Source organism: Clavelina lepadiformis, chromosome 1 (assembly GCF_947623445.1).
Source record: "Clavelina lepadiformis chromosome 1, kaClaLepa1.1, whole genome shotgun sequence".
Taxonomy (NCBI): domain Eukaryota; kingdom Metazoa; phylum Chordata; class Ascidiacea; order Aplousobranchia; family Clavelinidae; genus Clavelina; species Clavelina lepadiformis.
The window spans coordinates 9,376,005-9,403,710 of record NC_135240.1 but is presented as its reverse complement, the minus strand read 5'-3'; the positions used below and the strand labels follow the sequence as shown (position 1 = coordinate 9,403,710).

General features: G+C 36.5%; 3 protein-coding genes across 6 annotated transcripts in view; 2 read left to right on the top strand and 1 right to left on the bottom strand.

Annotated features, from left to right (window-relative positions):
* Positions 1-91: 91 nt before the first annotated feature.
* LOC143464631 (uncharacterized) lies at positions 92-13,832 on the top strand. Of its 2 annotated transcripts, none has more exons than XM_076963680.1 (26): positions 92-450; positions 2,017-2,136; positions 2,211-2,405; positions 2,568-2,678; positions 2,800-2,952; positions 3,021-3,075; positions 3,156-3,196; positions 4,551-4,619; positions 4,707-4,919; positions 5,004-5,146; positions 5,212-5,310; positions 5,509-5,615; positions 5,730-5,824; positions 5,895-6,006; positions 7,122-8,748; positions 8,893-9,006; positions 9,083-9,263; positions 9,360-9,531; positions 9,666-9,727; positions 9,984-10,178; positions 10,302-10,429; positions 10,612-10,792; positions 10,901-11,047; positions 11,541-11,684; positions 12,928-13,216; positions 13,400-13,832. In XM_076963680.1, exons 1-26 carry the CDS (start codon positions 301-303, stop codon positions 13,738-13,740), a joined length of 5,244 nt encoding a protein of 1,747 aa, XP_076819795.1. In that variant the 5' UTR covers positions 92-300; the 3' UTR covers positions 13,741-13,832. The 2 variants fall into 2 exon arrangements, with proteins under 2 accessions (XP_076819795.1, XP_076819042.1); XM_076962927.1 differs by having other exon boundaries at positions 2,014-2,136.
* A 2,629-nt stretch (positions 13,833-16,461) lies between these two features.
* Positions 16,462-21,717, top strand: LOC143444138 (flap endonuclease GEN homolog 1-like). Of its 2 annotated transcripts, XM_076943270.1 has the most exons (11): positions 16,462-16,649; positions 16,777-16,893; positions 17,079-17,151; positions 19,522-19,698; positions 19,788-19,919; positions 20,015-20,150; positions 20,249-20,409; positions 20,477-20,697; positions 20,770-20,951; positions 21,028-21,138; positions 21,254-21,717. In XM_076943270.1, the coding sequence occupies exons 1-11, from the start codon at positions 16,489-16,491 to the stop codon at positions 21,607-21,609; spliced, it is 1,827 nt and encodes a 608-aa protein (XP_076799385.1). In that variant the 5' UTR covers positions 16,462-16,488; the 3' UTR covers positions 21,610-21,717. The 2 variants fall into 2 exon arrangements, with proteins under 2 accessions (XP_076799385.1, XP_076799386.1); XM_076943271.1 differs by lacking the exon at positions 16,462-16,649 and having other exon boundaries at positions 17,055-17,151.
* The window catches only part of LOC143444137 (transmembrane protein 131-like), a 22,953-nt gene continuing 16,934 nt past the window's right edge, over positions 21,688-27,706 (bottom strand). For both annotated transcript variants that reach the window (XM_076943268.1, XM_076943269.1), the window contains exons 26-39: positions 27,065-27,254; positions 26,627-26,852; positions 26,321-26,454; positions 25,591-26,105; positions 25,126-25,238; positions 24,813-24,925; positions 24,549-24,669; positions 24,203-24,308; positions 23,994-24,076; positions 23,846-23,921; positions 23,442-23,606; positions 23,125-23,229; positions 22,358-22,674; positions 21,688-21,960 (exon numbers count right to left, since the gene is read on the bottom strand). In XM_076943268.1, the coding sequence (XP_076799383.1) occupies positions 21,880-21,960; positions 22,358-22,674; positions 23,125-23,229; positions 23,442-23,606; positions 23,846-23,921; positions 23,994-24,076; positions 24,203-24,308; positions 24,549-24,669; positions 24,813-24,925; positions 25,126-25,238; positions 25,591-26,105; positions 26,321-26,454; positions 26,627-26,852; positions 27,065-27,254 (2,345 nt within the window). In that variant the 3' untranslated portion in view covers positions 21,688-21,879. The remainder of the gene's footprint in view (positions 21,961-22,357; positions 22,675-23,124; positions 23,230-23,441; positions 23,607-23,845; positions 23,922-23,993; positions 24,077-24,202; positions 24,309-24,548; positions 24,670-24,812; positions 24,926-25,125; positions 25,239-25,590; positions 26,106-26,320; positions 26,455-26,626; positions 26,853-27,064; positions 27,255-27,706) is intronic.

Here is a 27,706-nt window from a genome sequence, read left to right as displayed (position 1 = left end):
TCATATCAAGCAAAGTAAAACCATCAGCTCAAGCTGCTCGATCCATTGTTAACAATTTCTCAATGTAATTGTAATAAAATATATTATGAATAAGCTATTGTACTTGTTTCAGATCAAGCTTAAGCCAGCTAAATTTTGAAAAACTGCTGAAGTTTACACATTGATCAAAATATCAATGCTCAATGGCACTGATGAATAAAAAGATTAAGTTTGTTCAAGCATCTGTCAGAATCTGAATTTAAACAATTTAATTTCGTTGATTTGGTGGAAGTTGTTAGGGTTGTTATTGATTCTTTCAACATGGAAGACTTAATTGAAGAGTATCAATCATCTTTAGAAGATTTAACGTTCAATTCTAAACCACACATCAACATGCTCACAATTCTGGCTGAAGAAAACAAGCAACATGCAGAGTTAATAGTTCGGCGTATTGAAGCTCGCTTGGCTGAGGTTAATGTTACTTAAATTGATTGTAGACCTAAACCTTGCAGTACATAACCTAAATTGGAAAATTTGCAAACTGCACAGGAAATTTTAAATATAGGCTATGGACAATTGCACACTACACTAATTTCTTATGATCTTTGTTGCATTCCAGTTGTAAAGCCCTAAAGCAGAGGTCGGGAACCTATGACTCACGAGCCAGATGTGGCTCTTTTGAAGACGGCATCTGGCTCGCAGATAAATCTAAGCTGGCATTTCTTAGGCTCACGATTGTTACGAATAAAACTTTCTGTAATTTTCCATAACATACGATCAACCAATTCAGTAAATATAGACATTTATTGTTGTCTAAAATTGTTGGTTTTGCTTAAAAATGTACACATTCAGTTGCATTAAGTGTTGAAAAATATTAAATGGCTCTCACGGAAACATAATTAAAAATATGTAGCTTTCATGGCTCTCTTAACCAAAAAGGTTTCTCGACCACTGCCCTAAAGAATTAAATGAAGTGGACCCGACATGATAAGTTTTTACTGTGCAGTTAGAATCTCTGCCTTCCTTGCCTACTCTTGTCTTGTGCACACTGCAAAATAAGCAGTTTGGAAGTGATGTAGGATATAAACTTCACATATCGCCAGTCACAGCTAACATTTGATCTACTTCTTTGCAATCACACATAAAATCATAAATCACTCTTAGTTGCCATTTTAAGATGATTAATGTGATATGTACTGCAAGTGGTAACCTCTACTTCTTTGGTTAATTAATGTAAATGTAGTTTCTACTTTAATCTTATGGTAGATATACATCAATATCTTGTTTGTGAAAATATTTTGTATGAAAAGTACAAGAAAATATACTACATTGTGATTTTTTCGTGTGGTAAGACATCGATTGAAATAAGTTTCAGGATAACAATCAGCTAGTGATCTAACTGTCGTATTAGAGTGTGCAAGGGTTAAGCAACCTATACTCGAAACATTTCTCAAAAGATTGAACATTAAGTTAGGATGGGGGGTTCTGTTAAAGAATCCATATGAGGATTTCATGAAAGTTGAAAACTTGAAAGCCGACAATTTCGTACAACTAAAACACCTGTGTGTTTCATGCCTAACTGTATTGGAGAAACGGAGTTGGCTGACAATTGAAAAATAACTGCGAAATACTGGAATACATGCAAAAGACCTACGCATTGTAGTGTTTACTTCAAGCAGCTACACGTTGAGTAGTTGTGTTAGGTGTCTCAGACTTCATCAACAACAAATCACTTACTTAGTTGCATCATTGCATTCTTTGTATTCCTGATAAAATGATTTTTTTTCTTTCGTTTGATGTTGTGGCATACTTGTTAAATAAAATTTCCATTCGTGCTACGATGTGCATATTGTTGCCTTTATTTTATTGTGAATGACTGTATAAAACTCTTTCTGTTCATGTCGTGTCGCAGTTTGAAAAGTGGTCTTTCTGCTGTTATTTCATGGTTATATGGACTCTATTAACGAACACTTATAGCCCAGAATGGGTGTAAAAGATCCAGAAATGGACATTTCATACAATTTACTTAAAAAGCAGGCAAGCCAGAAGCTTCCTATTATGTATCTCCTGGACTCCATTGTAAAGAATGTTGGAGAAAATTACAAGGCTCTTTTTGCCAAAGATTTAGTGAAAACTTTCAAGACTGCATTTGAAGCGGTAAGAATTAGAGTGAGGGAAGTTTTTGATTCCAAAATCTCTATCAAACACTTAAATGTTTTTTTTTGTGTTAGGCTGATGATAAAAGCAAGATGAGTTTATATAAACTTCGTACAACCTGGGGTGAATATTTTTCCCTGAAAAAATTGCATGCGCTTGACATGGAAATCAAAACACGTGACCCAAACTGGCCTGTTAAGCCACTTCCATCGAATTTGCAAGAAGGAGTCACGACTAACATCCATGTTAACCCGAAATTTTTGAAGAAAGTAAGACCACTACTTAATTTTTGTGAAAAGCTTAAGGCTTAAACTTAATTACAAGTTAGTGTTTAGTAGCAAACTTTGGTTTTGTAATTATGTATATCAACATATAAATATTTGCAGGTATACAGTAATTCACACTTATTTTCAACCTATATTACGTTACAGAATGAAATTCACCCAAAAGTTACAAAAACTCATTCCAGCAGTGCTGCAAAAGTCAAACAGCCAAAGCAGAATGCAGTTAAACCCAGCAGTGCAGATGGATCATCATCACAGGTGAAATTTCTGAATTACACAACTTCATAAAAGACTTGCTGTAGTATAAAGACTGGACTGCTGGACTACAGACCTTTCAGATATTTACAATCTATGATATTTAACAAAAGTATGATTGTAGTCGACAGATGTTGAAACAATACGGCAACAGCTTGTGAGACAGCAAAAGGAACTTCTTGATCTCCAGCAGAAAAAATTGATGTTGGAATTGGAGCAGACCAAGCAACAGTTGGAAGCAAAACAACGTGAAGCTAGTTTGGCCGTAAAAAAACAGGTATGTTTTTCACAAATTATGATATATTATAATGGAACCAAATTCACTACAACAGACAAATTATTTAGGATACCAAAGTCTCAAAAGATCCACGTCTTCAAACAGCTGCTCATCAACCACCAAGTATAGTACATTCTTATGCTTGCTTTTATATATTAGTATATGGTAAATATATAACGTGTGATTGCTTCTTGTACTTATAGCTGGACTGAAAGTGACCTTGACCAATGAAAAAGTTGTACAAGTAAGTTCTTTATAATAACCTAGGTGTCTGTTTGAAAAATGCCTTTTTCTAAAGAAAATAAATGCATCTGTTCAGGCAAATGACAATGTTAACAAAGAGGATTAACTAATGATCATTTAAGTCAGTGGTTCTTAACCTTTTTATCCCCAGCGCCCCTTTTCAGAGGTTTCCATAGTCTGCTGCCCACCATAATGAAAGGGCTGTGTTAAAAATGATGAGTGTTTAGTGAAAAGGCCGGCTTAATCACCAATCCGGTTGCCTTGTATTTGGGAGAAGCGATATTATTTAATATATTGATAAGAGTAATAATAACAGAAATAATAAGAGAATGGTTGATATAGAAAAATACACATTAATAAAGCAGGAAAAATGTATTTAATGGCTACCTTGGGCCTGGTGAGAACTTGCCAACTTAAGTATATCTGGTTCAATATTTGATAAAAAGAGCCTCAGATCACCCTTTTTACTTATTTGCAATCTATTTCTCTGCTTAGTTAAGCGTTGCAAGACCGAACTGAATCCCTTCTCTGTAGACTGAACTGAGCTAAAGCTTACTGTCTTAGCAATGAAATTGCGTTGACTTGCTGTTAACTAACTCTTCGGATTCTATGTCTATTGTTACGTCATAAACGAAATGCTGGCCTAAATAAAAAAGAGAAAAAGAGAGAAACGTTCATAAACGGTACTCTTGGTAGCCTTTGCAATTTTTTTGGAATTTTACGATTCGACTAGAAGAGCCACAAAAAACATGCCGGTGAGCCGCAGTTTGACCACCACTGGCCTATACAAAGCAAGAGTATACATTGATCTTGATCTAGCAGAACTACTAAAGCAAATTTGCAGTGAGGTAAATATCGTTACACCTTCTGAATATAACGCCCCCTATAGCGCCCCTCTAAAAATCAAAAGTGTCCCCTAGGTGGCGGTAGCGCCCAGGTTAAGAACCACTGATTTAAGTTATGTTAAAACACCTGGATATACATGAGCTAACCATTCACAATTTATGTCTTTTCTAAACAACTGTGAAAGTTCTAAAACATGTTAAGAACAAAACAGCGACAATAATTTTTTTGCAATTTAAAAATGTGCTAAATCAAAAGCACAAGGTAAATTGCCAAAAAGCAATGTGTTGTTAGAAACCAGAACATTGCAAATAACTTTCATTATAATTTACAGTACTTTTACCAGCCATATGAGACATTTTTGGATTGTTTAAACTTTAAATATACTGCAATATTCTATGCACAAACAGAAATAAGTTGTCGCACTGAGGTTTCTTGACCCGTTTAATGACAGTTAGCACCTAAGCCATGCTAACCGCTATTTATTTGTTTAAAATTCAATGTATTTTAAGCCAAATGCTCCTGCTAAAAGTGCTGGACCCAAGGATCCTAGACTGAAATCTGCTGATAAAGGAAACAAGGTACATTACAAAGTCGTGCACAAGTGCATTTATTCTGCTGTATTTTGTTAAATGTCAACTTTTCATGTTTAATGAAATTAATTGCAGGCCATGTCAAAAAACAATGTTAGTGCTCCAAAAAAAGCTGCTGAGGTGTCCAAGGTTTCCAAAAATTCTTCTCCAGCAAAAAAGAAATCTCCAAAGGTAATAAAAGAAAAGATAGCACTTCAAGAAATCTCTAAAGAAAGCAGCTCATCAAAATCACCTCCTGCTGTTAAGCAAGCAAAATTAAAAACATCCAGTAAAGAAGTCAAAAAAAGGGTAAGTTTAAGATAATAGTCGATCCACAACACAAATTATTGTAAAAGGCTTATTCAGTATTATTGAGGTTTCAAATCATTCCAGAAAGAAAAGTCCACCTCATTAGGTGAAGAGAATGAAGCATCTGCTGAAAGTGAAAAGAGGAAGAAGCGTAGCTTTCAAAAAAATCAGAGATCGCCTTTGCTGCCACCTCCGAAAATACCACGAAGAAATGACCTTCCTCCAAAGTAAGTCCGTGCACAAAAAGTAACTCACTATTTTTAAGCTCTTCAAACATGTTGAAATTGTTCAGATCATCACGCCACATTCCTTTTGGTTCTGAAAAAAGGCATGGTGCAGAAAGAGAAAATAGAAGACTTCAGACTTTGAGAGAACACAGGCCCTCACCAAGGTTTGATTTTGTAGATACCTTTCTTGGTAGTTTATCGATGTTGATATACGTATTAGTAAATTATATTGTCTATGATTTCACAAAGTTTATGCTAAGCAATACTATTGCAATGCCAATCATGCATTAATAGTTCTAATTTCAGTTAGCATTGGTCAATGGTGTTTCCAACTATTTATATTTAATTTATCTTTGTTCCAGGTCAAGTGAAGGCTCAATGTCACCCAGGTTTTCTCCTGAACCTAGTGATGACAATGCATATTCTGAACAATGCAGGCCTCTACCAAAGCGACCTAGACCTTTTGAGCGTAAGTAGAAATATGAAGACATTTTAGGAGTCATATTTACAAGAAACAATTGCACTTTATACATAATTGATTTGACAGAGAAATTTTGCTCATTTATGAGTTTTGATTTTATAGAACGAGATGCGTTATTGAGACGACCAAGTTTCGATCCAGACCTGGAAATACCGCAAGAGTTAACACTAGGCCATCAAAGTGAAATACTGAAACAGGCAAGTGTCATTTTTCAATTTTGCAAACAATTTGTTATCAATCTGAACATAAAAATTACATATTTTTTAGGCCAACCGCCAGCTTCAGCATGGACAGTTGACACATGGCCAGCACCAAGAACTTTTGAAGCAGCTTCATCAACTTTTTGAATTGCAACGTTTAAAAAGGGAGGTGCAAGGAGGTAAAGGAAAAATATTAGTTTTAAAATGGCCAAATGTCAGGAACCGTTAACCCTTTAACGTCAATATTTTGAATTGCTTACTAAACAAAAATGTAAGTGTTTCATTCATAAAATACCAGTCATGAAATTATCTTTTTTTTGTTTGGAGTGATGTTGCCTGCACGATGTGACTAGTAAGGACCGTCGTCAACTACACAACTTTCTAGCTAGTGCATATGTGTGAGCTTAAGAGAATTTAGTTAGGTTATATGTTCACTGTAAAACGAACAAACACAAAATCATTTGCAAATTTAGAAGGGAGGAGACAGACAGGTAACTACTGGCAGCAATGGGTGCAATTGCTTGCACATTTGGCATTTTTATCAATTTATGACTACACTCTAATGTTTCTTTCTAGTTGTGTATTCAATATAAGTTTGTAGATAGTTATTTTAGTAGTAATATTGATTTTGTGCCACCCCCTCTCACTTTTAGAATCCTGCTTTACATCACCCTCTTTAAGCAAGGTACCTCTTGCTATGTCCATGGAGGAAGTAAACGCCATGAAAATAGTTAATGAAAGCTTGTCATTTCAAGAATATATTACACTATACTGTTCCATTCACTTGAAATATATAGAATCATCATTACTAGGTTACGCAATGCGAATATTTTTGGGTAATGCGCTGAAAAATGTCTCATTGATGAGTGTGTCACATTTTTCTCATCCACAAACAACCTTCAACTGTTTCATAACAACTGGGTTCAGTAAAAGTTGATGCTAATACCCTCAAAACTGTTCCAAAGTAAATATTTTTAAATTCACTAAATAGCTTCAGAAGTATTTCATACCAAAATCAGGCTTTCACTCAGCAAAACAAAGCATACGAAAATCGTATTATCCAAGTTGTCAGAGTTTTCGGTTGAACTTTACATTATAAAAGTATCTACGTGTGATACAAATAGGTTGTGACGCTTATGAGACAACTGAAAAAAATCGGCTATAACAGTAGCTGGTATCTGAAAAAACAATGTGTTTTTTAATGTGACGAATATGTCAAATATGACATTAAAATCTTGAACTTTGCTTGCATGTTGTTAAATGATACCTTACTTTAATCGTTTAATTTATCCAGGACCTCCTCCTCCTGAAAAGAGAGTGAGAGAAAGAAGAAGTAGATCTCCTATTGATCCGCGGAGAAGAGCCAGGGGTGCTTGCGAGAGACCTGATATTCCAGAAGATTTCTTTGACGATAGGTATTCTATCCCTCTTCGTGGACCTGGTCTTGGCAAGCAAAGACCTTACTTGCCTCTTCGCAACGATGGTCACCCGACTGACGATCGACGAAATGAGCCACATTTAAGAGATCGCGGTCCTCCGAGATCACGTGGTATGTCAAAGCAGTTTCGACCTGGATTTGAGAAACGTTTCACCAAACCTCGTCCATCTTTGCGTGGTTCCAGAAGGCCATTACCCCCTCCTGGTACAGGTTTAGCTCCAAGATCTCGACCTCCCAACCCAAATTCTGATGAAAGGATGCAAAAGTCTCCTCCTCCTGAATTGAGACAGATGTCTCCTCCACCATTTTTGCGTGAATTGGATGCAAGTAAGAAAAATGTTCTTGAAGTACAACATCTTCCTCCTGAAAAACCCTTAGCGCCAAACAGTGAAAAGCAGAGTATGAGAAGGTTTGCTCATGGAGATAGGTCAAAGGAGAAATGGGAAGATTCTAAAGATGATCCAAGAAAGAACAAAGATCATGGACAGAATACAAAAGTACTTGAGCAAAGAAAAGAAGGTGCTAAACTGCTAACCGAACATCTTGATGAGAAGCTTCCTCTGGAAGAACCAGAAGATTACATAATTGCAAATATTCCAAAATCAAGTGAAGAAACAAAACCCAAACTAGAAGAGCCAGAAGATTACATCATCGCCAGGCTGGAAGAAAGGAAGGAATCATGTGAGGAACCAGAAGACTTTATCATTGCAAACATTCCACCAGGAGCAGAAGCTTATCACAAACATTCAATGGGATTAAAAAGAAATACAGAATCAGAGAAAGCTTACATGGACCACATGAAGAAAATTAAGCAATCAATTTACACAAAAGAATTAAAGGACGCTAGAATAGCCAGTGAGAGCAGTACCGAAGGTGCCGACGAAAGTGCATCTGAAAAGTCAAGTGCAGAAGCAGATTGCGCTTCAAAAAAATCCGAAGAAGTGTTGAAGTCTCCTCCGTTACCCTTAAAAAAACGACGCTATGTAAGTGACGAAGACAAACCCAAACATATTAAGAAAGAAGCAGAAGACTCCAGCGATATCTCCTTGGGTGATCAGAATATTGAACCAAGAAACCCTGAAAATGTTGAGCAAGCTGAGATCGCTAAAGAGAGCGAAGTGCTGCGGCCAATAAAAATTGAACCTGTGGATTCTCCAGCAGAAACCCCATCAAGCTCTGTTGATATCAAAATCAAAGAAGAACCAATTGAAACATCTTCGGATGTTGTTCCCAAGCTTGAAGAAAAAGAGTCAGTTGAATTGGATGTTAAACCTAGCGCTTCCGGGGAAAATTCTCATGACATTGCTTTGAATGATGAAAAGCAGTCATTGGATGAAGGACTTGAGGGCCTTGATCCTGATAATCCCTTGGTGTATGTCATCGATGAGGATGAACAGATGGAGAGCTTCTCAAAACAGGATCCTCGTAGACAAGAACCTCGGCAAGGCAGGGGTAGGCACATGCCACGGGGATGGAGAATGCAGTAAGTTGGTCAGGTTATACATAACACTGAAATCTGATAGGATGGATTTCCAGTTAATATAACCGAATTATAAGACTAACTTTTCGTCAAACTTTGATGCTCTTATTATCTTCTTTATTGATGATGTGGATTATTTTTTTTCAGTGATGATGAAGAAGCTCGTATACAAATGATGATGGCAAGTGAACAGAAGCAAATGGAATGGGAAGACACCCTGCATCGAGAGTTAGAAATGGAGCATTGGAATGAAGAAAGAAGGTAGCACTTTTATCGCCACAGAATAATTATTAACTTCAGGTCAGAATTTTCATGCAACATTAATCAATGTTGGCAGAATGAATACGTTGCCATGGCGAAATAGGGAACGAGGAGGACGTTTTGCTCACATGGATCGATGGGAGTCGCCTCCTCGTGAACCTGAAGATCCACCGCCGTTTGACATTGCTCATGGAAACATCAGGGGAGAAAGAAGTCGATTGCTGAGACCAAGACCAATCAGACCTGATGGTAGAATGGTAAGACAAGAATATTTTTGTACCGCTGGGATGAATGGGCTGTGAAGAAAATTAGACACAAACTTTTATGAAATGGTCACACTGTACAACAATTAGGAGCGCGATAGACGCTTTGCTCCTGGTGCGAGGGGAAGACATCCACCTGGGCATCTTAGACCAAGAAGACGGTCTCCTCTTCCACCTGAACGAAGACTTCCACCTCCTCATCTTCCAGATGATAGAAGACCACCAGATTGGGATCTACCACCAACGAGACTCCCTCCAAGAGGTAAAGTGCAAAGAAATATAATTAAACAATGAAAATACAATCACCGATCAAGAATCTCATGTTCTTATCATATAGCTTCTTATCATGTCGTTAAATTAGTTATATCTTAATACTACCCTCCCTTATTCCCTTAGATCCTCCATTTCATCCAGATAGAAAACCATTCCCAGAAGAAAATAGCAAGCCTTCACTTGAGGTAATATATCAAGTACTTTTATGCTAGGGATTTCATAGAAATGTACAATTGTATGAAATGATTTCATTGAAATGATTTCATAGAATTGTACAATTGTATGTATAGAAATGAGTGAATGTACAATTGTACATGTGCCAGTGAGGTTTTGGGTGTTTTAGATTTTTAAAATTTGCTATATCAATAAAGAAATAATTAGCAACGAAATGAATTCATTTCAGTTAAATATTTTTAAACTTTCTTTAAATTTAAATTTCAGTTATGTGAACCTGCTGTGCCACAAGCTCCAATTAATCAAGTTAATGTCAACAAATTGCTCTCGGACCTACTCAACATGGGCATCTTACCAGGAAACACAGCAAAATCTGAAAAGAAAAATGCAAGTCCTGTCCCTCAAGAAGACTCGTTGTTGATATTGAATCCTGACTCCAGTTCTACGAATGAAAGCACTCGGGTATGTTTATCAGAAAATTCTTGGTTTGCCACTTCTTTTTTGTTGTCATTAATATTCTTGAAACATTTTACTAGTGGTCATACTTCATCCTTTTCTAAATTTTCTGTCATTAATCATGTTTAGCCAAAGGTGTCAAATGATAAGGCTGAAGAGACAACTCGTTCCGTTTCTCCTTACTTGGAAGAAGACCTTATGACCCTTGATCCAGATGCAAAACTTCCAAATATAACTCTTACCTCAGACCTTAAAATGTATGTTTGTAAGGGGATGCAAGTTCATGTTCATAATTACTTGCTATCACGTACCTCGTTGTTTACCAACACGGTGATGAAATTATATCGCTTTAACCTATTTTTTATTGTAATAATATGACAGATATTGCAATAACTGATAGCATGAAGAGTCAAACTACTATATTTTTGTATATATTTAGACGACATGGTGAGATTATCAAGAGACTATACACTGGCATTCAATGTTCTGCCTGTGGTTTGCGTTTCACAACTCGTCAGACTGATCTCTATGCTGACCACCTTGACTGGCATTATAGGATAAATCGCAAAGACAAAGAAGGAGGGGCACAAACCCATAGAGAGATTTATCCAGCAGCTGGGGTATATGAAAAAAATTCCACATAAACCCATTAATAATTAATAATGATTTTTGTCTGTAATTTTTACCTTGGATGTCAATTCAAAGTTCTTTGTCGTGTTTTTTTGAAGGAATGGATTTGCTTTGAGGAGGCTGAAGATTCTCAGGAGCGATCAAAGAATCCTTTCTTCGAAGAGTCTGAATGTCAAGAAGGATTCGTGCAGCAAACAGATGAAAATAATTTTCATGTTCCTCTCACTGGAGCACCAGGAGAAGATGTGAGCTTATAAATTAAATTCTTGTTTCAACGAAATTAATCTTTAATTCATAAGTTTATCCTATTGTCGGCTATGCTAAAAATTCCGGAACGAAATTTTATGGAAAAGGTTTTTATAATTACTGTAAAAGTACACAATTATAGATTGAGTGAAAAGAATAATCATGTGAGTAATCATGCATGTGCATTATTGAGAATTAATGTGCATTGGATGATTGGCAATAAAGTACAGTCAGAAGCTCTTCGCAGATAATAAATATATATATTGAGGAATAATTGCAAAATCACATATTTATTTATTATTATATTTATTATAACTTTACCTTGACAGAACCATTTCAAATATATCTGTTATTACACTTAGTTATTACATTATTGATTAACGAATGCTTAAGAACCGAATCTCCAAATCCAATAATTGCATCTTTACCAGTTTTTCTGTTTGGAAAATTCTGGTTTAGTTTATTAATGTTTGCTATGTCTAACATTCTCAGAGCTGCAAAGTTTGCAAAGAGGCTTTTGAGACATTTTACAACGAAGCTGATGATGAATGGCAATTTGCAGATTGCATTAAAGTGGATGGTGAAAACTTTCATCCAAACTGCCATGGAGATCACTTTGAATTAACTCCACTGCCAGTAAGTTTAGTTAAAAGTTTAATCAATTCAATCTGCATATGTTGGCGTTCTTGAAATCTTTGACACTGTTTCTAGAGATAAACGTAATTTTGGAACTCACTTTTAAATGTAATTTACATGTGTGATTTCTAGTTCAAATGCCGTATATTTTCAAATATAATCTGCATTCATTATTTGGCGAACATTGAAATTGTTCACATGACCACCTTCATAAGCTGCTTTGTCTTTGATGAGTCCTAGTCTTAAGACTGGATTTATTTTAGCCAATATCGTTCAGGTGTCCAATGTTCAAATGACCACCACTAGCGTGTTAATGCATTTATTTATCGCTATTAATGCAGTTTTGCAGCGAGCTTGTGTTTCAGCAATTTTACAATTTCGTAATATTTTGACGAAGGGTTTCTAAACCCTAACCCGCTTCTACTGTCTCATATAGCATGGTGGCTATATATTCTCGCGGAAAGGGTTTTTGTCTTTCCATCTGCCTTTGTGTCAGGACAAAGCATGGACTTGAGCTAACACGGGATAGAATGCTAGTTGGAGGTAGTTATAATATTCACAAAGTAATACATTGGCATCAATATTTCCTGTCGCTCTGTAACCACTCCTGACGACGAGAAAGAAAGCGCAGGACTGCAGGTGTATTATTGAAACGAGAAAAAAACAGTAACATTCCTGATCAGGAATTTTTGACTTGTATATGTTACCTCGCTACATAAACTAAAAAAACTAACTGTAACAAGTACTGTAAAACCTGCTTAATACTAGAGCATCGGTTTATAGAACAAACCACTTCTTTAGAGCAGTTTTGACTGATACAGAACAAATTGTGATTTTTGCATTATGAAGTTTTTGTTGATGCTGATGAACACCTTGACTTGTAATAACAGGTGTTTGTGTTGAAGCTTAATAATGCTTAGAACAACTCAACACATGATGGCGTCGTGAAAACAGCTCATATTATTTGAAAGAGCAGGTTTTGCCACTCTCAAATGTGCATTATTTTTTACCTCCAATTGGTCTAAGCAGGTTTTTAAAGGTGTGCGTAAGACTTACACGACACGATTTTTAACCTTTGTCGTTGGTCAACAATTTAATGAATGTGCAGGTGGTAAATCTACAGCAAGTGATAATGTAAAGTTATGAAAAAGCTATTTTAAAATGTAAATATTTTTACATTGTAGCTACGTAACAGAAGTTGTTAAATACACTCAGCTCAAACGATCGTTTTGTATCACTGCAGACCCAATTGAAAATGCCAACGCACGATCCTGTTGATGATCACGAAGGTATCCCAGGCTTTGCCATTGAAAACAACTTTAAAGAAGAGGTGGATGATAACAATGCACAGAAGATTGTAGAAGTGAAAGAGGAAGAATCAAAACAGGATGTGAAGATTGATATTGAAATAAAAACAGAACCGGATGTAACGGTAAAGTTTGAACATCAGGAAGAGGAGGACACAACATCTGATAACCATCAACATTCTGGACAGCCTGCAGAACTTCCAACCCTTGTTGCCATCAAGCAAGGTGAGCAACATGGTGTACTATCTTGTGTATTTGTATTGTATGTTGTACAATAAGCTATGTGGCTGCGAACTTACTGGACGTGATATGTTCCAATGCGATTTAATTTTTTTGCTATTTACTGAAAGCTCTTTGTTGTCTTTTGGTTGACGCCTTTAATTCATCAATTGGCACATTTCATTGCAGAGATGGAACTTGCGGATTTTGGCGCTTCAGAAATAACTGCCGACAACCTCAATCATCTTGATGGAGAAAGCACAAGTATTAAAGAGAAAACTATGCACAATGAGGCCCATATAAACATTGACCTTGAAACAGTTGAGAGCAAACTAGAAACTAATGCAGTTGATGCGCAGAAAGTTGACGCTCTAACTTTTGAAAATAGTCACGAAGATAATGAAATGGACACAACCACAGTTGAGAATATGGCTGCCAGTACTTCGGAAAATGATGAAAGTATTGAGGTTTCTTCAGTCGATCGAATTAACGATATGGCTCTTAATCCTGATAGTTTGTCTCCATCTTAGCAAATTATCTGTAGTTCTTTTTGGATTTTGTGGAATAATCGTTCATTCCTGGCGGAGTTGGTTTTTGCGAATAAACTGTGAGCGTCAACAAGCATTGTGGTAGGAAATACGAAGCAGGAAAATTAAAAGCTGTGTCAGTGTAACTCCTTACGAGATACTTGTAGAAAACCTCTTACTTTACGCGCACCCTTCATGTATGAAAAGAACTTTCATGTAATAAAATTACCAAATTTCAGAGAGAAGCGTCGAGTTGTCACTTTTTACTTGTAATTATCGCCAGAATAACGACAAACATCACAAAAAACAATTTGCGCAAAAATATAAATAAATTCGAATAATGCAGCTAAACCTGTTCGGACGCTTACTGACAACAACCTTGGCGTGGTCGGTCTAAGCAAGGGTAGTACCCAATGTGGTCGGGAGTGGATTTCTCTTGTACAGTTATATACCCCTTGAATTCCTTGAGTTCATAATGCAATGAAGAAAACATATTTACAAAATAAGATAACAATTATGGGATTATCTTAGTGCAAGGTAGATAACATGCTTACGAAACAGATTGTCAATCAATTGGATAACAATTAAGTTGTGAACGAAGAACGATTTATAGCAAATATGAGATTATGTAATAATAGGGCAGTAAATAGCAGATAAATAATTAATTATATCATCACAACTTCGAAGAAAATGGAAACAGCGTCTTCCAGGTTTAACATAGTTATGTATCCTGACAAAAATACTGAACAAAATTCTGAGTTACAAGAACTTCAAGTTGACGAGTTGTCTTAAGTTGTTTACATGCACTTAAATAAGTGTTTCGCTAGTCCGTTGAAATTGTTTTCGGTCATCCAAATTTCAAATAATGCTGTAGGTAACATTAACAAATAATGCTATTGCTTTTCAAATAACAGTTCCGTTCATTCCCAGTCATTCCGTTGCTAAAAGTTTTGACAAAAACTAAGAAAAGAGATTTTTCGCGAAGACAATAAATAGTAGATTTTGATAATACTTTAAAATATGATGATTTTTACTTCAGCTCACCGAAATTATTTTTTCTCGGGGCTAAATGTTTTAAGGAAACCGACAAATATATTTTAATCTTCAAAATAACATTTCCGTTCATCTATTTTTATTTACAAAACAACAAAATTGTTTCATCACTCAAGACAGATTTTTGCTTTGTTTTAAATATTTTGCTAATCCCAACATATTTCTTACATCCAACGTATTTTTCTTCAGGATATTTGCATCAATTTTGCAAAAAATTATTTAGTCGTTGAAAATATTTTGATGGTACTAAAAACCACTACTAGGCTAATAATGTTTTGGAACATCCCAATTCTAAAATATATTTTCAAATCACGAAATATTTTACTGCTTATGCTAAATATGTTTCGCTATCTGAAAATATAGCTTATGCCCTATAGTACCGTAATATTGCCACCTATGTCTGTGGGTTCAGAAACAAAGGTGTTAACCTTTTTAAAACAAAAAAATGCAAACCCGGGGAGCTTGATATGTGTGAGGTGGTAGTTATACAGTAGTGCAATAAGGATGGAAGCCTAACACGGCCACTAAGCCTAAAAAGTGTCTACTTTGAAAAAACACACAAGAAGATCAGTAAATAAATTTAACAGTAGGATACGAACAGGACATGCTTGCGAGAATTTGCTGATGTGCATAAAATGGTTAAAATAAAACCCTACTCGAAGAAACATTATCCCATAAATAGGAATCTTGTGTCATAGAACCCAGATTTCAGCTTGGGCACATCTGAGTGAAGTCCACTGGGCATCCGGTTTTCGAGGTTGCATGGTTGCTTGAATATGCGGTGCCACTGCAAAACAACGGCACATGGTGGTTGTCCGAGCGTTGCCAAATGGCAAAAATGTTGTTTATCGTTTTTTCTCCGAGTTGTCCACAGTTGCTGGAAGATGCCATTTTTCCTGCTCATTAATTAATTGTTCTTGAGCATATGTTTTATTATGCTATAACTACAACGGTTAGCATCTTAAATTTCGCTCTGCACAGTTAATGGCTAAAAATAAACAATACAAGATAGCCTACAATACAACACAATGTCCTATGTAGCATGTTTGCATTACCAGTTTTGAGACGACACACGAACAGAGTTGTATTTATGCGCATTGTTCAATGTTCATAACATATAGTTTCACAAAATATTATTTGTAGCGGGTTTTTGTGCCATCAAAATATTTGCAACAATCAAACGTTTTTTAGCAAAAGTAATGCAAATATTTCAAAGAAAAATATGTTGGGTGCAAGAAATATATTATAAATAATATAAATATTTTAGGAGGCGCAAAAATATTTTAAAAGGATGAAAATAGTTTGATTTATATAAATAAAGACAGCGTGAACCGCAAAATTGTTTTGGAGGTTTAAAATATTTCGTTCAAAGGAAAAAAATTGGTGAAGCGAAGAAGCCACCGTAGAATTTAAACTCCAGTATTCTAATTTAAATAAGCCTTGGTCTGCTTTTTGTGATTTTCTGTCGTGTTTCTGGTGCTTTAGGTTTTAAACCCGTAGCTTGATAAATCTAAAACTTGATACTACCCAGGTGGATTTAATAATGGGTGTAAAGTGGATTTTACTGCACTTTGAAAATGTGACCGTGCGGTTGGATATTTATGATGCCATATTGCGTATTCGGGAAAGCCCCGGGAAAATTCAAATGCTTTGTTTTTGTTCAGATGGAAACTAGTTAGTGTTGAGTAATCTTATAAAATGGGTGTTCATGGGCTTTGGGATATACTAAAAGAAGTCAAAAGTTTTAAAACTTTAGAAGACATTCGAAATGAAACTTTAGCTGTAGATTTAGCTACCTGGATTTGTGAAGCACAAGCAGTTGGGGCATTGAGAGAGAAAGTGTCAAAACCTTATCTAAGGTGATTTTTTTTATTATTTTTAGAGTTATAAGCGTTCACAATAGTAAACTAATGCAAAGAATGATATCAAAGGTATACTAAAATAATTATAAACATTAAAAAGGATTTTATGAATTTTATCTGGCAGGAATCTCTTCTTTCGATTGCACAAATTTATTCGAAATGGAGTCAAGTTGATATTTGTTGTTGATGGTAAACCACCAGAACTAAAGTGGAAAACAATTGCTCGTAGATTGGATGCAAGGTAAGTCATAAAGTCAGTAAGATTTGTTTGTTGGAGTTTGTTATTTCAGCATGCTTTTGCTGATTGATTAAAACATCACTTAGCACAGAAAACCAAAAGGGCACATACCGGTAGGCTAATTTTGTATTTGCAACCCAACCTATATCTTTGAAAATTTAAAGATAACCAACCATGGTGTGGTTTAGGGAAGACATTGCATGTTCACGGAGTGGTGTTACTTGTAAATCACGAAGTGGCTTAAATGGTCGATTTAAAGAGGTTAGTTTATATCAGGGGTGGGCAAACTACGGCCCGCGGGCCGCATGCGGCCCGCCGGCACTTGCAGAAACTCCTACTCATCACTTATTGTTTTAATTAAACAGGTTACATGACAAAATATTATTCCCTTTACGAGTGTGTTTTTCTCTTCACTTTCAGTGCGTAAACACACACACGTCAGTCGCGCATGTATTGCAACATGCTTTCAGCAACTAGCCGTACACTTAGGGATGCACAATACAGAATATCGAATCTTAGAGATTCGAATCTCAATGTATTCGAATCTTATTTGCAGTTTATTTTTGGATATCAGGATTCGAAATTAAATCTGTTAAATGAACAGTGTGCGATGTTAAACAAATGTAAAGTTGATATTTTCCGTCCTGCGCGCCGCCTTTTTTCTTCATAGACTGTATGTTCCAAGCGCCTATTTTCTTCCTTCATAGGGTTCCCGCAGTTATCAGAACTGCAGACACACAGTGCGTTCCCGTACGAGTAAATAATTTGTCCTGCCTAGATTTTAGTTTAATCATCCGTAACGAAAAACGCCAACAAAAAGCTGAAGTTTGCACGTGCTGCATGTGTGTGCGGGCGAATGATTCATTACGTGTGCTGTGCAGTGCAGTTGCGCGCGCATTGATTCACTCACCAACCATGCGCTTGATATTCGTAAACAAGACAACAAGTAAGCAGTAGACTGCATGTAAGTGTAGAGGAATAAGGTAATCTATTAATTATACTGCGTCATGTCGACTGGTCGTGGGCGAAAAAAAAGTTCCAGCGTATGGGAACATTTTTGTAAGCCAGATGAAAAGAATAGCGTGGTTTGTCGCCATTGCAAGGCAATTTTATCATATTGCAACAGTACTGGCAGTCTGTTGATTGTTGAAGCACTTGAAGAAAAAGCATGTGTTCTTTAATATCAGCGGAATTGAAGGCAGTCTCTCTGCAAGCGCAAATAACAACAGTAGGAAGTAGGAACAACACCAGTAGGAATTACAACAGTCCAAGGACTCGTGGAAGAATTGTTACCTCTAAAGGTGGCCAGTGACTTTATTGAAGGAGATAAATATGTGACAACTGCAGCCATTATACCATTAATTAAAGGGCTGTTGAGTAACTACTCAAGCTCCTTCTCTACAAGCAGTGCTAGTGTGCATATTTCTGCATTTAGACAAAAGATTAAATCTGATATAGAATGAGGATTTGACTTTGCTGTTGCATCTGATGATGTTCCATTTCCATCTTTATTTGATATGGCAAGTGGCAACATGGCTTCCCCCAGCATACAAAGAAAAGTATTTTAAACCGCATCATGCTACAAGGGTTCGCCTGCATTTAAAATCAGAAATGATTTCTGACACAACCATAGCAGTGATAGCACCACACCGTAATTCCATTCCTGTTGGCGACAGCACCACCAGTTCTGTTTCCATGATGGAAAATTAGTTTAATTTAGGAATGGAGGTGCAACAAAGCAACCAAGAAGATGCAGATGATGAGGGAGCTGACATTGACACTATTGTAACTAATGAGGTTTCAGCCTACCTAAAAGATAACTCCAATAAAAAATACGTGTTGGAGTATTGGAACTTAAAAAAAAGAATTACCGAAAGTCACTTAGAAGCACTGAATATCCTACATTGCAACAAGCAGCTTCTTGATTAATTCTATGATTCGATGTGTAAATGTGTTACCTCCGAAAAGTATGGTATTAAGACTGTTGGTAGTGCAGGTGGCAAGAACTACACGGCTCTATGCTTTAATATGAATCGTATGATGCTTGATTTAGCATATGTTATACTGTTTGTCATGTGATACTAATACAATTCAAAATAATGTACAAATATTTTTGCTTTTTGTTCGTTATTACAGTATTTGGAAAAAATTGCCGCATAATTTCAGAATAGATTCGAAATTCTGGATTCGAAATTAAGTATTCTAGAATATTCTAGAATAGCCAGGTATTCTGTATTGTGCATCCCTACGTACACTTGTCACGCATTGTTTGATTCAATTGTTTGATCATAAAATACAAGTACGGTAGCGGCTACCGTAGGCCTTTGTGATGAAGATTGCGTAGCTTTAAACGTAACTGAGTGTGAAATGCAAAAATTGTGTTTAATATGAATATGCGTTTATTTACACACCGGGTAAATTTTCCTACTTTGTAATGAGAGTGTGCGGCCCGCCGGCTGCAACATTTTTTCTAATGCGGCCCTCAGTACAAAAAGTTTGCCCACCCCTGGTTTATATTATAGTCAATTGTGCTATAGGCAAGTATCGTAGATTTATGTGGAATTATGCTGGCTTGTTGTCATATTTTTATGTTAGCAATAAGCACCTAAAAATTTTATTTTGTCAATGCAGTGCTGTCGTCTTCTCAGCATGCTTGGAGTGCCATGGATAAAAGCTGAAGGTGAAGCAGAGGCGACATGTGCTGCGTTGAATGCAGCTGGATTAGTTGATGCCTGTATCACCAGTGATGGTGACGCCTTTCTTTATGGAGCAAAGAAAGTTTACAGAAACTTGACAACAGACAAAAAAGTAAAAAATATCTTGGATATGTCTTTTGTGTTGCGTTTATCTACTGTAATAAATTATAAAAGAGTTGACATTTTATTTGTTGGTCTTAGAAAATACATGTGGAATGTTATGAGATGGTAGACATAGAGAGAAAGTTGCAACTCAATCGAAATGCTCTAATTGCAATGGCATTACTACTTGGATGTGACTATGCTCCACAAGGCGTTCCAGGTGTTGGAAAGGTACTGCATATTAAAAGTTACCAGTAATAAGGATATAAAATGAGTTACAGAAGCCAATATATTACCAGAAGCTGTTTGTTTAAAACACCTTTTAGGCGCAAGTGGTAAAACTGTTTTCAAAATGGAATGGGGAAGATCCAATTTATAAAATGAGGAAGTGGAAAGTCAGTAAACCAATTCCAAAAAGTGAACTGATAAAACCAAGTCACTGCTCCACTTGCAAGCATACAGGCATCATCTTAACTTTTTAAATGAAAAATTCAAATACAACAAGAATGCCATTTTCTTGTGAGTTTGTACTCTTCAACTTTCATGTTACGTTTTCACAGGTACTAAGCGTGATCACCTCCAGCAAGGTTGTCCAATCTGCAAATTTGCTTGCACTGAAGGCTCAAAGATTCTCCTAAACTGTACGTGTGAATGGCATGTTCATCAGCAACAAAGAAAAGAAAATTCTCTTGAAGAAGCAATTATTGAAAAAGCAAACAATGTAATTATTATGCAAGCACTTTAAAAGAAATACTATCAGTTTATAAGTACACCTTTACGATGAACAGGTTTCTGATTTTCCAAACGAAGAAATTATTGTTGAATTTCAAAGGCAACTTTCTCCTAAACTTCTTTCTGAATCACGAGCCCTTATGTTAAGTGAAACTGTTCAATATCTTGGGAGTAAGCTAGAATGGCCTGAAGATTATGCCATAGATAAAACGCTGTCATTGCTTACATACTGGAAACTACATCACCCCAAGGAAAACTGTAATATATCTATAAACTGGTATGTTTTGTGACTTTTGCTATGTACATATTTGCAATTGTGTCAAACTTTATTTCACTCTTATTCATTCAGTATCAAGCGAACTCGGACCAAAGATGGAATCGCAGTATTTGAGATTGAGTGGTTGCTACCGGTGTTTGGTAAAAAAATCACTCTGGAGCCACAGGATATTGTGCAAAAGGCATTTCCTGAGATTTGTCAAAACTTTTGGCAGGAAGTTGAAAAGTCAAAGAAAAGCATAAAGAAAAAACCAAGTGAGAAAAACATGACTTTAACACCTGCTGTAAGTGAGAGGTTAGGAGTATATTGACTTGACTGTGGTGCTTACAGGTACAGTGTCAAAAGGTAAAATCAAACCCATCCACGATAGGAATGACCAAAGAGCAAAAATAACAGATTTTTATCAGAAGGAAGTAGTACCTCTGAGGGATATCTCATCCGGTATGGTAGTTGTACACGCTTTCCGACTGTTTATGTATTTAAGTCAAAATTGTTGTTACCAGCAAGAATGTTAAAGCAGTTTTGGGCCATATTCAAACTTAATTCACTCTTACAGATCTGAATGACATTACATCCTCTATGAAAAAGATCTCGTTGACCTCTGATGCTCACTCGAAGTCAAACAGCTGTACTTCAGCACCCCTGGTTGCAGACATCCACAAAAGTAAAAGAACCAGAACGATAAAAGCAGCAATGTATGATCACGATCTTTCATTCTCACCTGACTTTTCCTTGGGGCAAAGTATTTTGAATACTCCAAATACAGACATAAAAAACACTGACGATGAAGTAGAAGGTAGTCTCGGTATTTGTACTCCAACAAAAGAAAAAAGTTTTCTCATGGAAGAACCTGGAAGTCCTGTATTTATGTCGTTGGCAGAGAGAATTCGATTAAAAAATAAACAATTGTGAGATTTTGTGCATGAAGTGTTACTCCTTTTTGTTACTTGTACACTGCTGAAATCATGTGTAATTCTGAACAACATTGCATTATGGAAAAAGAATTTTAATAGCGCTGCTCGCCGTTGTGCACCATGCATAAAACCAACATGAAACAGTTAAAGAAGTAAAATTTTAACTGAAAGGCTGTATAGAAAAAAGTGCCAAATGAAACCAGAAAATCACATCGCAATTTACCAGGAAAAATTACCAAATAACACTGAAAATGAGTGAATTAAAATCTTATAACAAATCATTCCTTCCTCCTCCAGTCTGGATAGTGTCTGAACTCCATATGCTCTTTAGACGTCCAAGTGGGTCATTCTAGGGATCAACAAGGATGTATCAGTAAACAAAATATTATTATTTTTAACCTAGCTCACATTTGAATCCTGAAAACTAGTTGTCATAGGATTAACATGAAGCTGAAGGTGCCCATTAAATTATCTGCAGTTGATTTACTTGATATTATTGTGTAAGCAATTGGCATATTACAGATAGTTAACAGAAATTGTGAGATTATAATTTGGAAGCTTTCACTTGAATTCAATTGACTCTGCCAAGAACTTTGTGTTTTAGCAATATTTTATTTAACTGAGTGTTTGTGAACAATACAAAAGATTTTAATTAACCAGGTCACTGCCTGTAAGACAAAATTATCGGCCTTTACGGAAATTTGTACGTTCTAGATTAACTTATATTAATTACATCGATTTGTTACCTCTGCAGTGTTTCTATTTTCATCCATGGTAACCGCATTGATCACCGACCAAATTTCATGAGTGCTGCGAGGCGAAGGTGAATTATTCCATATTTCACTTTGCATTGGGAGTAGTTTTGGGGTTGTTGGGGAACCGTGCAGGGGCGGTTGAGTAGTTAGGTCCAGTTGGCGGTGGTTACCCCAATCTGGGGTGGATACCGAGGGTGGGATGCTTAAAATTGGCGGTGAGTAACTTACGCATTGGGGCGAGCTCAAACTGGGGCTTCTGGGTTCGGTATATTGTGCAGTTGTAGCGTACGCTGGTCTAAGTCCAGTAGCTAAAGTAAAATTGATGAAAATGAATAAATTACAGTTAAAAAAATAGTGATTGAACCAGTGGGTTTAAACGTTTAATCTCATTTTGCTGCCACCGTTATATTTGCAGACCCCTTGCTCTTATTTTTAAGTAAATTCGGGTAAACAAATTTGCTTCAAACATTACCACAAAAAAACTATAACACAAATACCCGGCTAGTAAAGTTTGCATAATTAATTTTATGGTGCAAGAAAAATGTTTTAGGATGAGTAGTTCAATCTAGAAACAAAACGTTTCCGCACATCCCTAGATACCTCACAGTCCCCTGGTTGAGAACAACTGCATCAAACAAACTCGTAAATATGGTCTTGGATTACAAAACAAATATTTCATACTTATGAAAGTGATGCTATTTAAACAATAAAATCTTCTTGATGTCTGAAAACAGAAAAATACTATCACTACATTCTACCTTCAGTTATGTTGAATGAGTTCTGTCCAAAATTATTCCAAGGCGGGAGCGTGGTAGAAGGATTGGGTGCGAGTAAAGTTGGGTTCGTCTCGTTCGGTCCTGAAACTTCAAAAACAAAAATGTTAATTTGGATTCGTTTTTATAGATATGAAGTAAAATTATAAGATTAAAATAAGTTGATTAAATCATTCTGTTGATTAGTTACGCATGCCTATGTCGTCATCCGTTGCAAAATTTGTCGTTCATTTTTAAAACATTTGCCATAATTAACTACATCTAAAAATTAAAGTGGTAAATGTTCTTTGAAAGACCAGTACCAGTTGCTGCAAACATGGAAAATCCTGAGTTCGATTCGACTTCGCTCTTTCTACGACTTTCTGCTAATGAGGTAGGAGCGACTTGTTGGATGACTGGGAAGCTGTCAGGCATGCTGGTGGCTTTCAAAAGATTTCTCTTCTTGGATGTTGTTTTTGCTTTCGTGACTGGAGGAATTTTCATATTGGTTAATTTAGCATTTGAAACAAGCTTTTTATTCGACTTAAATAATGTTGCAATAGTTGGAGATTAGCCACATTCAGTGAATTTTTAGGGTCTTTATTGAAAAATAATGTCGTTAACGTTTCTACTGTATTCGCTTGTGTTCATGGTTAGAAACATTTCGGCGTATTTAAAATTAAAATAATTAGACGTAATGCATAGATAGTAGTTTAAATTAAATTACCAGTGGTTGCTTTGTTCGTGGCTTCATTAGAACTCGACAGTACACTGGAATAAGAAGAATTCTTTTCGTTGTTTTCCTGATCATAAAGAAGTGTTAGCGTAACGCACATGATAACTGAAGAGACAAATGTTCATTTCATCGGGCTAACCTTGTTACGCAGCGAGAGTTGAAGTCGCATTTTTCGGTCGATTTTCTTGGTCTTCTCAGCCAAATCTCTCATCTCGTCTGGGTCTGAAAACGGAAATTTCTGTTATACACTTTTTGTTTATCTACTATATTTCAAATGAATGCTACATCAAAAGAAATGTTTTTGTTCGATATATGAATCTCGAAAGGGTTCAATGATACAAATTATACCTTGTTTGGAGATTGTCTTCGGCAGGTCCCAGTTTGGTTCATCGGTGCTGCTGGTATCGTAGGGTGTTCTGGATGTCAATGGCGTAGATGTTTTAGAGTCAAAAGACTGCAAAAGAACAAAGTGTCAAGTACGCAGACGAGCACTAGAGTCAAAACAACAGAAGACGTATTTACTAATCAGACGCTTCGGTTGGTACTACGTATGAGTCGTAATTTCCCAACACATGTGTCACTCAAATCATTTGCAGATATCGTAAGTTAAGAAATCAGTAAGCATTATTGATGCTTTTATCATCTTCAAAACTGGCTAAATCAAAACCACTTATGGCAAATTGAAGTGAAATACCTTATTCGGTTTATGTGCAAATGAATTGTCGTAATCGGTTGTGGTTTTTCTGGGCGACGTTTGTCTATTGTAACGACGTCTGAGATTCTGCTCTTGTGTGGTTGTGTAAGGAAGTTCGATGCTAAAGCAATCGATCAATAAGGTAATAACGGGTTGACGTCAAAATCGACTAATCAACAATCAATAATTGCAATTTATCAAATTCACTTCAGTTAAACTCATAGCGAATCAATTATAAATACCATCACACAAAATAATTCTAACCCCTGTTCAAAATTTGCCGAACGTTTGCCGAAATCTGTTGGTTTCCTCGCCTTATTTGATTCAGCAGCGTGTCTTCTCTTGCCCTGTTTCCGCGAATCTTCAATAGAAATTGGCTGTTGAAAACAAGACACAAAAACAGGTTATTTCTAAGAAACAATTTGGAAAATTCCAATGATATTAAATAGTAAAATCAGTAGTGTAAATGATATTACGATTTACAGAAAAAAAATAAAAAGTCCTTCGTTAAATTTGTAAAGAATAGTGTCTGCATTCAGAAATTTTAGGCCAAGATTTTACGTTAAAGATCGCTTACTTTTTCGTCAAAATCTTCGCTTGATTTTTCGGTCGTAGTCGATGAACTATCGTCTATATCTCGAATGAATGACGGTTGTCGACAGGGTTTGTTTCTACGTCTTCTTTTACTAACTAAACAAAGAGAACAGACGTTGGACAACAACACAGGTTGGTTGATGTTTCTTTGCAATTCAGAAGTTTTTGCTTTTATTGATCATGTTTAAAAACCTCTTTTCCACTTTTTGGTTAAATTTGAGTTTATTGAATATTTCAAATACAGTGGAAGCTCATTAACTCGAAGCTAAAAGTTTATTCAAAGTTGGTTAAATGAATAGAACAATCGCAGGGACCCGCAAAGTTGTTTCGTTTTAACCGAAATTTCGTACCAAGGCGGTCGAGTTAACCAGCTTCACTGTAGTTTATGATTAACATTAACCAGAGAGGTCAATTGGGTTTGATAAAAGCGTCGAGTGCCGCGTTTCACCTTCAGCTTTATTCTGAGCTTGTTTTCCTTTATCGGGTTCGCTTATCCCGCTACTGATGCTATTCCCTCTGCTCCTTGAGCTCTCTATACTTGATCCGCTTGATTCTTTCCGAGTGTTACTCTCGTTCGAGTCCGTCTTCTCATCCGGGACAGGGTTGGAGACAGGAGGAGTCCAATCAGGAGGACCATCCCTTATTAATTCCATTATTCTTTCCACATTGTTTGTATTCGTCTGGACTTCGCGATGTTCACGATTTGTATTCCAGGAGTTATTCGATTTTGACCTCCGAGCGCTGTGCCTCTGCCGCGTCCGAGATGACACAGGAGCATCCCTAGTGGCTGGAGGAACAGGAGTTATATTCGAAACAGGAGTTTGTTTTTCGCTATTAAAAACGCTTTCAGGGTCCTCTTCTGACAAGGACTCCACTTTCCTCTTGCCTCGAAACAAATGGAGAAGGTCAAACGAGAGGAGGTGGAAGCTCCTGGCCTTAAGTGAGTGGAGAAACCCACCAGGTCTAAAGCATAAGAGTACACTGACTTTAACTGAAGAAAAAACGTATCTCTAACATGAAGAGCACATAGAGACCCCTATCTGATATGAATTAACTTGTATGTAACGTATCGCATAAATACTATATACTGTATTATGTATAGTATACGAACGCGATATATTTGCTACAGGTTAAGTAATAAGCAAAATACAAATAAAATATATAAAATCGAAGCTTACTTTTTTAAAGTATTGTTGGAATCAAAGTTTCGTACTATGTCAGGGAGGCTGAAAACTTTTCCTGCCGCCCTGGACAGCAACGGGTCGTTGAACTTGTTATTTTCCTTCAAAAATGACTCCCATGCATCCATAGCCTAGAAAAAGTGAGGTAACAAGTGATAAAAAACGAAAAGAATAACTGATCGTTACACGTACAAAGTAGGCAGTAGCAGAGCAGTAGTTAATGCAAAGCCACAATTCACCCGCTATAGTTGAAGGCGTAGCAGCTAAAAAATTCAATTCAATTCAAAGAACAAAATTACAAACCTCAAGGTAGGCATAGAGCAGTACCACAACAAACATTATCATCATGGCGATGGTGATACCGTAATATAATAATGGTTCCCATTCCGGTCTCGGCATGGCAGCCTGACAGGCAGGTAGCAAGTGGTAGGGGAGAGTAACGTTTAGCTTGTAGCTCAACACTGTTCCTTGGGACGTGAAAATGCGCAGTGTGTGAAGAACTAAAGACCTTGTGAAATCCGGTGTAAATCTAAACGAAGAAAAATCTCTTTAAACATACCTTTCATGAACACAGTCTTTTACACAAAAACGCCACAAAACTTATTGTTTTCTTTATAAAACAACAGACATTTATCGACATATTAGACGCCCATTTACTATCCCTTGTTTCCAGCGCTATTACCCATTTCAAACACCCTGCTTGAGACCACAAGGTTTAACTTTACAGGGCTATAAACTTACGCTATTATAATGTCCCGCGTCGCATTAGGTTGCAGATAAAAGGCCTCACAATCTAAAATGCGGAAACCGTACCCCTCACAAGGGTAGTTGTCTATCATGAAGTAGAGAATCTGCAGTGGCATTAGGCCGGGATTCTTGGCTGTAAAAGATTTCCTCACGGTAAAGTTTGGAAATTCTTTGTGAACTTCGCCTGCAAAAGAGAGTCGCTTGTAAAAACTAAATCATGTTATGATGTGCTACGGTTATTGTAATGAGTACATTTTGAACGCTAAATCGATACGCGAGCCCACAAAGGTATGGCTGACCGAGACCAAACCAGAAATGGGAATAATATTGATTATAATTATAAATCGTAAACGTCGTCTCGTTGGACCTGTTTAGTTCGGTTCCGTGATATTAGAAATAGTTTCTCAGCACGATCTCTAGTGAGGCTACTAGTGTTTATTGTGTAAAGGTGGCGGCATTTTTACGCTACAGTGATGGGATTTAGACCCAACAGTGACCTGAACGCGTAGCTAGTGACACTAACGCGTACCTTGTATAAAGCTGGCGTAACAACCGCATATGTTTGGCTGCTTAACAAAACAAAAACTTTGTTTGAGCGTTTAGAATTCACTGCGTCAGCTACACGCCAGCCAACAA